The sequence below is a fragment of the Apteryx mantelli genome, chromosome 21 (genome assembly GCF_036417845.1).
Source record: "Apteryx mantelli isolate bAptMan1 chromosome 21, bAptMan1.hap1, whole genome shotgun sequence".
Classification (NCBI taxonomy): domain Eukaryota; kingdom Metazoa; phylum Chordata; class Aves; order Apterygiformes; family Apterygidae; genus Apteryx; species Apteryx mantelli.
Genome location: NC_089998.1, coordinates 6,338,588 through 6,345,306, shown reverse-complemented (window position 1 = coordinate 6,345,306; position 6,719 = coordinate 6,338,588). Strand labels below are relative to the sequence as shown.

At 63.5% G+C, this 6,719-nt stretch overlaps 1 protein-coding gene across 1 annotated transcript in view; it reads left to right on the top strand.

The window, feature by feature from the left end:
- The first annotated feature begins 2,479 nt into the window (after window positions 1–2,479).
- Window positions 2,480–6,719, top strand: part of HMCN2 (hemicentin 2) — a 56,258-nt gene continuing 52,018 nt past the window's right edge. Inside the window, exons 1-4 of the mRNA XM_067308989.1 lie at window positions 2,480–2,711; window positions 4,242–4,312; window positions 5,384–5,542; window positions 5,836–5,958. Coding sequence (XP_067165090.1) covers window positions 2,480–2,711; window positions 4,242–4,312; window positions 5,384–5,542; window positions 5,836–5,958 — 585 coding nt within the window. The remainder of the gene's footprint in view (window positions 2,712–4,241; window positions 4,313–5,383; window positions 5,543–5,835; window positions 5,959–6,719) is intronic.

Sequence of the window (6,719 nt, the reverse complement as noted above, 5' to 3'; positions counted from 1 at the left end):
CGCACGATCAGGCTCACCTGGCTGGGATGGTTCCGCAGCGGCCGGCGGAGATGCCGGCGGCGGGGGTGGGCGGAGGGACAGGGGCTGCAGCGGGGGCGCGGGAGGAGCCGGTGCCCCCGGGCGCTCGGGGGGATGCTCGGCCAAGGGGCATCGCTGCGACCGGGCGCGGGTTCGGGCAGGGGGTTAGGGGTTAGAGCTGGCTGCAGCCCTCGACACCGCCGGAAAGCCTCCGCTCCCTTCGCCGCTCCCGGCCCTCCCCGCGCTCCTGCGGCTGCGAGCGCCCGGCTGAGCCCCAGCAAGGAGCCGCCTGGGCACCGACGAAGCCCGTTCGCGCGTTCGCCCCGGTGTGCCGGCCTGCGTGCCCCGCGGCCTTGTCTTGAGGCGAATTCGAGAGCAAACCGAGCACCCGGAAGGGTTTAAAAAATAAATAAATAAATAAAACCACCCCCCGGGAACTCTGTGACAGCGGAAATAAAAGCTTAATGGCAGTAACGAAATCCCCGTGGTCCGTGATGTGCTGCAAAGCCGAGCTGGGGAATGCCGGTGGGGTCTGGACCGTGCGACCGTCCGGCCTCGGACGCCCGGAGCACGCGGGGCCGTAGATGGCGCCAGCAACCCGAGCGAGCGGCGGCCGGGCGACGCCGGCGCAAACGGAGGGTCGGGGGCTGCCTGCGGCAGGGAGCCCTCGGGGCTGACACCGCACCGGCTTCCAGGGCTGCGATGAGCGGTCAGTTCTCAGCTCCCGCGGGGCAGCCCGAAGGCCTGGAGCACGTCGCCTTGCAACTCCGTAACGCTGCTCCTTCTGCCTCCCTTTATCCAAATACAGCTTTTTTTTTTTTTGCCAGTTCCCATTTTTCCCCAAGCACTTGCATTTTTTTCCTCTTTCTCTTAGGCAGCAGAGACTTGCAGCAGTCCCGTGCCCTCCCGTGCCGTCCCCCTTCCCTCCGAGCCCTGTTGTCCAGGCTGCTTCCCCACGACAGCCGCTGGGGAAGCTCGTTATTAATATCTCGTAATTGTGTCTCCCAGCCTGTAACTGAGGCCCCCCCGCAGCCCCCTCCCGGTGCCGGGCTGAGCAGTTTGGCAGGGGTTTGCGAGGGGGCCGCGGGGTCTCAGGTCCGGCTCTTAACGTGCCGTGGTATCGCGTCTGCCGTTCTGCGCCGCCGGAACAGCCTCGTTTGTTTGCTCTCCTAACGAGGGCGACTAATTGTTTTCGGGAGCCCGGAGGAGAAGCGTTAATGGTCTGAACAACGCGGCTGTGTTTGCAGGGGAGGTTTCGCGCGGAGGCGCCGCAGGGGCACTGGCGTGTTCGTCCCCGCGCCGGGCGGCCTCCTCGGCTGCGCCAAGGGGAGCCGGCGAGGACGGACACGGCGCTCCGAAGTGCAGGTTTTGGAGGCGGTTTCCCAGAGGACGTGGCTGGCTTTGCCCTGCCTGCTGGGGCTGGGAGCCCCCTGGGCTGGAAGGGGTTAAAAGCCCAGCTAGCACAGGTGCTGCGGGACTGGGAGCACTGGTGGGGGTGGGGAAATGCTGCTGATGTGGAGGTGGGCAGAAGCTGCTGGGGTTTCCTCGTGCTGGTGGTGTTCCCAGGACGGAGCCGTGGCAGGATCGGTGCCTGGGGGTGCAGGTTAGCGGGGGGGGGGCACCCCCAGAGCATGCCGTGAGCACGGGGGCTGCAGGCGGCCGCCTCTGCTCCGCGGCATCACCGCTGCCGGCCCTCGGCCTCTCCCGGCTGCGTGGGAATTGAGCAAGAGCCGCGCGTCTCGCCCGGAGCAGATGAGCTCGCTCAGCCCTTGCCTTTAAGCAGAGCCAGGAAAACCTCCGCCGTGCCCCCCGGCTCAGCTATACGTTCCTTGGCTGGCCCTTCCGCTGCGCGCCGGCCAAGGGGCTGCGTTTCCCAGCCCTTGTCCTGGCTCTGCGTTTTTCCGCGCTTTGCATTGCCGTTTGCATCATGCCTCCGGCGAGGAGGCGCTTGGGAGCCTCGCCAAGCCCCGCTCCTTGCTCCGAGCCCCGCGGGAGTGCCAGGACCGGGAGCCGGGAGGCGGGATGCGCGTCCCACCCCGCGGAGGTCCCTTTGCGGCGCGGCAGGGGTTGCTCCCCCGCCGTCCCCCTCGCAGCTGCTTCCCCCCCCCCCCCGCGCCGGCCCTGGCACGGCTTCCCCGCGCGCCCAGCTGCGAGCCCCCGCGTCCTCCTCTAACCTCCCGTCCCGCCGCGGGGACGCGCGGGCGGCGCAGAGGAGGGGCGCCGGGCTGGGAAGGGGGCCAGGCAATCGCCGGGGCTTTAGGACCCGCTTCCAGCCCCCCCCCCCCGTCGCGACGTCCTCCAGCTCCCACCCACCGCTGCACTGGCCCCGAAAGTCCTGTTATTCTCCCTCCCAGGCGTCGCGGGCTGGAGCGGGGCGGCGGCGGCGGCAGCGGGGATCGTCGCTCCCGCGCTCCGACGTCGCTCCCCGGGGAAGGGAGCGATCCCCATGGCGTCCCCCGGGATGCCGCTCCGCGCGGGGGCCTTCGCGGGGCTCTGGCTGCTCCTGGCGCCCGGCCTCGCCGCGGCCCCCGCCGGCGCGCCGGGGGTCACCTTGGCCTTCGTGTTCGACGTCACCGGCTCCATGTACGACGACCTGGCGCAGGTGATCGACGGGGCCTCGCGCATCCTGGAGCGGACGCTCGGCGGCGCGAAGCCCGTCCGCAACTACGTGCTGGTGCCCTTCCACGACCCAGGTGAGCCCGGGCGCGGGGCTTTGGGGTCTGCATCCTGTTCTGCACTGTGCCGGAGGCTTTTTGGGCGGCGGGAGCCAGGCTTTTCCAAACGGGTTCACAGCATGCCTTGGTAAAAGCCCCGCTGGCTAAAAAGCCTTGGTAAATTTGCTGCAACACCGGAAAGCTTTCTTTCCGCCCCAGGATTTGCCTTGGGATTTTTGTGCACATCCATAAATATCTGCTGCTCCCCAAAGGCCCAGGGTAGAGGCTTAACCTTGAGTCTTGCCAAAGCCAGGACCAAAGCATTTTTTTGGGAGCCTGATTAACTTGCCAATTAGCCCTGCCTGTGTCCAAACCGCCTTCCGCTGCCCTCGAACGCGGCCGACCTTGCAGTGCACGCGGGACGGAGCTGCTCCCAGCTCGGGAAAGAGCTGGCGGAGCGCGGAGGCGGAAGAGGCTGTGGGGATCCTGCACGGAGGTTACGCCTGTGTTTTCCATTTGGGATCTGGTCCTGGGGCATGGCTTTCCAGCCGTTGCCTTTGCGTGGGAGCAGGGCGCGGGGACTCGCCGGGCTGGGGCGTCCGGCTGCGGGGCTCCGGCTCGGCGTGTTTGCTCTCGCCTCTGTTAAGCGGAGAGAAAAGACACCGGCCCGGGCTCCTTGGGCAAGAGCAGGAGGGTGGAGGGCAGGTTTCAGGGCCCTCCCTTGCCCAGAGGGAGGCCTGTCTGGGGGGGGCTCGGCTGGACACCTTCCCGAGCACCCACTAAAACTCGCCACCCTGGGGTGAGACAGGGCCGAGCTGTGGCCCAAGGCAACTGGGGAAACTGAGGCACCGTAGCTGCTTTGGAAATGCAGCTCTTACCTACCAGGGTGTGAAATGCGGCTTTTTCGGAAGACCAGAACAACTGTTTTAAATTGGTATTACCAGGTTGTGATGAACCTGGAGCCAAAAATCTCATCCAGGCCGTGTTAGTATCACACTTCGTAGGCAAAGTTGCAGTGAAGGCATGGGCTCCGTCTTAAATGGGAGCAAGCCAAGAGCATGCATAACACCTTTGCTAGTATCTCCTAGCCTCTTGCAAGGAGACAAGTGAAGCTGCGGGCCTTTAGTCCTGTAAGAATGTTTTAGCCGGGGCAGATGCTTGCTAATCCCTTGGGGACCCTACAGCAATCCTAAGCAAGCTGTGACTTCGGTAGCCGAGGGTGTCCGAGCAGCCCTGTCCGTAGGAGTGCCGGATTATACGTGGCAAAGCCAAACCCCATGTGGCTGCTGAGCTCGGAGGCTGAGGACACTGAGGCGCTGGGGCACCGCAAGGTCCAAAGCAAGGTGCCTCTGGCGGCATCAACATGTGCGACCGGGTAGGAAAGCAGCAAACAGCCGTGTTGTTGAGGGTTGTGCCAGCCCTATCCTAAAGTTGAGTGACAAAGGAAACTTCTTGGAAGAAAGCCGGAAAGGGCGTTTTGGGGCAGGGAAGGCGCGTTGGCTCTCGGTGCGGACGCCCCGAGTGCGTGGAGGCGGATGGGGCTGACGTGGTGGTGTCGTGTGCTTGCAGACGTGGGCCCGGCGACCCTCACCGCAGACCCCCAGCACTTCCAGCGGCGCCTCCAGGAGCTCTACGTCCAGGTACGCCACTTCGGCTGGCGGCAGGGCATCGGGTGGCCGATGATTGCTTGGCGCGTGGCCCTTAGCCCGTGGTGGAAAGCCCAGACCTGGCGATCCACACGCTGAAGAAAGCTGGTGAAGAATCGGTCACAGGGTGTCACAGTGGAGCAGTTTCTCCTCTGCTCCAAGCCTGGTGTCCTGCAGCCATCTGGGCTGACCTGGGCTTGCCGGCAGCTGGCCGTGCTGGGGCAGGAGCGGAGCAGGGCAGGTAACCGGTCCCAGCGCTGCGCTGTGCCGGAGGCGCTGTCCCTGTGGCGGGGAAGAGCCCTCTCGTTTTGCAATGCTTCTCCCAAAGCGCGAGCCCTTTCCCCAGGAAGTTTGCACAAACCCTCCATGGAGCCACAAACCTCTTCCTCTCAAATCGCTGTTTAAAAATTGGTTTTGAAACATGCTGATGTGCGCTGCGCCCTGCCAGCTGAAATGCTCTTGGGGGATTTAATCATGTTGCATTTGTCTCCGTTCCTGCCCTGCCTCCCGTGTGCTGTTAAATCCCCCATCCTGTTTCCCTTCAGACGCAGCCACGTTTTAGCAGGTTGCATTTGTGTGCTGGCTCCAAGAGCAGGAGGTGTAAAGCCACGGCTGCAAATCATTTCACAGCCCTTTGGGGTGCAAAGCCTGGCGGAGATGGGAGCTGCTCCTCGCTATCATCTCTTAACCTGCATCCGGCTGCCTGGGGCAGCTGGGTTACAGCTGAGTTGTCCTTATGGTGATAGACTGGAGCCGCACAAATGTGTCCGCTGAAGGTGGCTGCGGGAAGCTAGCAGCGCCGTGAGTCCTAATGCATGGTTTAATGAGCCATCGGCTGTGAGGGAGGAACGGCTCCGCTGTGACCCCGAGTGCCCCGTGGCGTGATCGTGCTGCCCTGGCTGCGCTCAGGCTGACTCCAGCAAACCTCTGCAACTCCTCCGCACGAGCGGCTGCGGGCAGGATCCTGCCGGGATGCAGGCACAGGCAGGGAGGGCTGAGTGCAGCGGGGATTTGGTTTTGGGCCCTGCCTGGCCTGCGTCCTCCACCAAGTGCTGTGTGCCGCAGGGCGGAGGGGATTGCCCGGAGATGAGCGTTGGGGCCATCAGGCTGGCCGTGGAGATCTCACACCCCGGGTCCTTCATCTATGTCTTCTCGGATGCCCGGGCCAAGGACTATGAGGAGCAGGAGGAGCTGCTGCAGCTCCTGCAGCACAAGCAATCCCAGGTGAGCCCCGCGGCGCTGCTCACGGGGCAGGTGCTCTCCCTGGCTGGTGAGACGTGCTCCAGCACTCATGCAAGAGCCAGCTCGTGTTGATCTCATAGCTGCACGAAGGGCATTTAGCATCCCCCTGACTGGGCCGTACCCTGAGCTGGCTCGATGCATCCGGAGCTGGTGGCTGCTGTTAGAAGTGCCACCCTGCGCTCCCTGTGATGGTGGCTGTGGGGTCCATCCGGCTCCTTGGGGCGGACAAGTCTCCATGGCTGCACGTGACGCTGTGGGAGCTGTCCCTCTGGCAGGTGGTGTTTGTGCTGACGGGGGACTGCGGGGACAGGAGCCACCCCGGATACCGGGTGTATGAGCGGATCGCGGCCACCAGCTCTGGGCAGATCTTCCACCTGGACAAGCAGCAGGTGAAGGAGGTGAGTGGGGGAGACTGGAGGAGGAGGGACGGGTGTCCTGGCTAGCTTGGGTGCCTGTCTTGCAGACGGGCTGATGGGGAGGGACAGCGACCTGGCAGCACACCCAAGGACGGGAAGGGGCTTGGAGCAGCTTGGAGATGGGGCTGTGCAGCTCAGTCGCAGGCTGGGAGAACCAGGCCTGCAGGGGAAGGATTGTTTGAGCTTATGCTGTTTCTAACGTCCATGAGCATCAGATATTCTCCACTTTTGGAGACAGAATATCTGAGGAACTTGTAGTCTGACCCAGCTTGGCTGCTCTTGTGTCCTCCAGGGTTAATCCTCATGCCCAAGGGACCTCCAGATTGCTTTGGGAGCCTCTAACTCCTGCTCTGGTCTGAAACCAAAGCAGGGGTTGGGGAAGATTGATTACTCTGGAGCATGTTTCTGGCTGCCAGGCTGCTTGTATGATCTTTGAGATGATACATCTTTGAGATGACTTGTCTGCCCTGTGGCTTTCCCCTCTGTGAAAGGGAGGTGTCCATCCTGGGGAGGAAAGGCTGAGAGTACCGAAGCTGGAGACCTTGCTTTGGTTTTGGCTCCTCTGGGAACAGAGCCAGCGCTCTGAATGCAGGGAAAGGAGCTTCCCTGCTGATTGCTGTCCTTGAAAATCTTGACCGGTGCTTGTGAAGTGCTTGGAGAGCTCGGGGAAGAGCAAAGTGCTTTTCTCATTACCGAGCAGCCGCTCTGAGCAGAGTCCCTGGTGAGCTCTGCCAGCCTCCTGC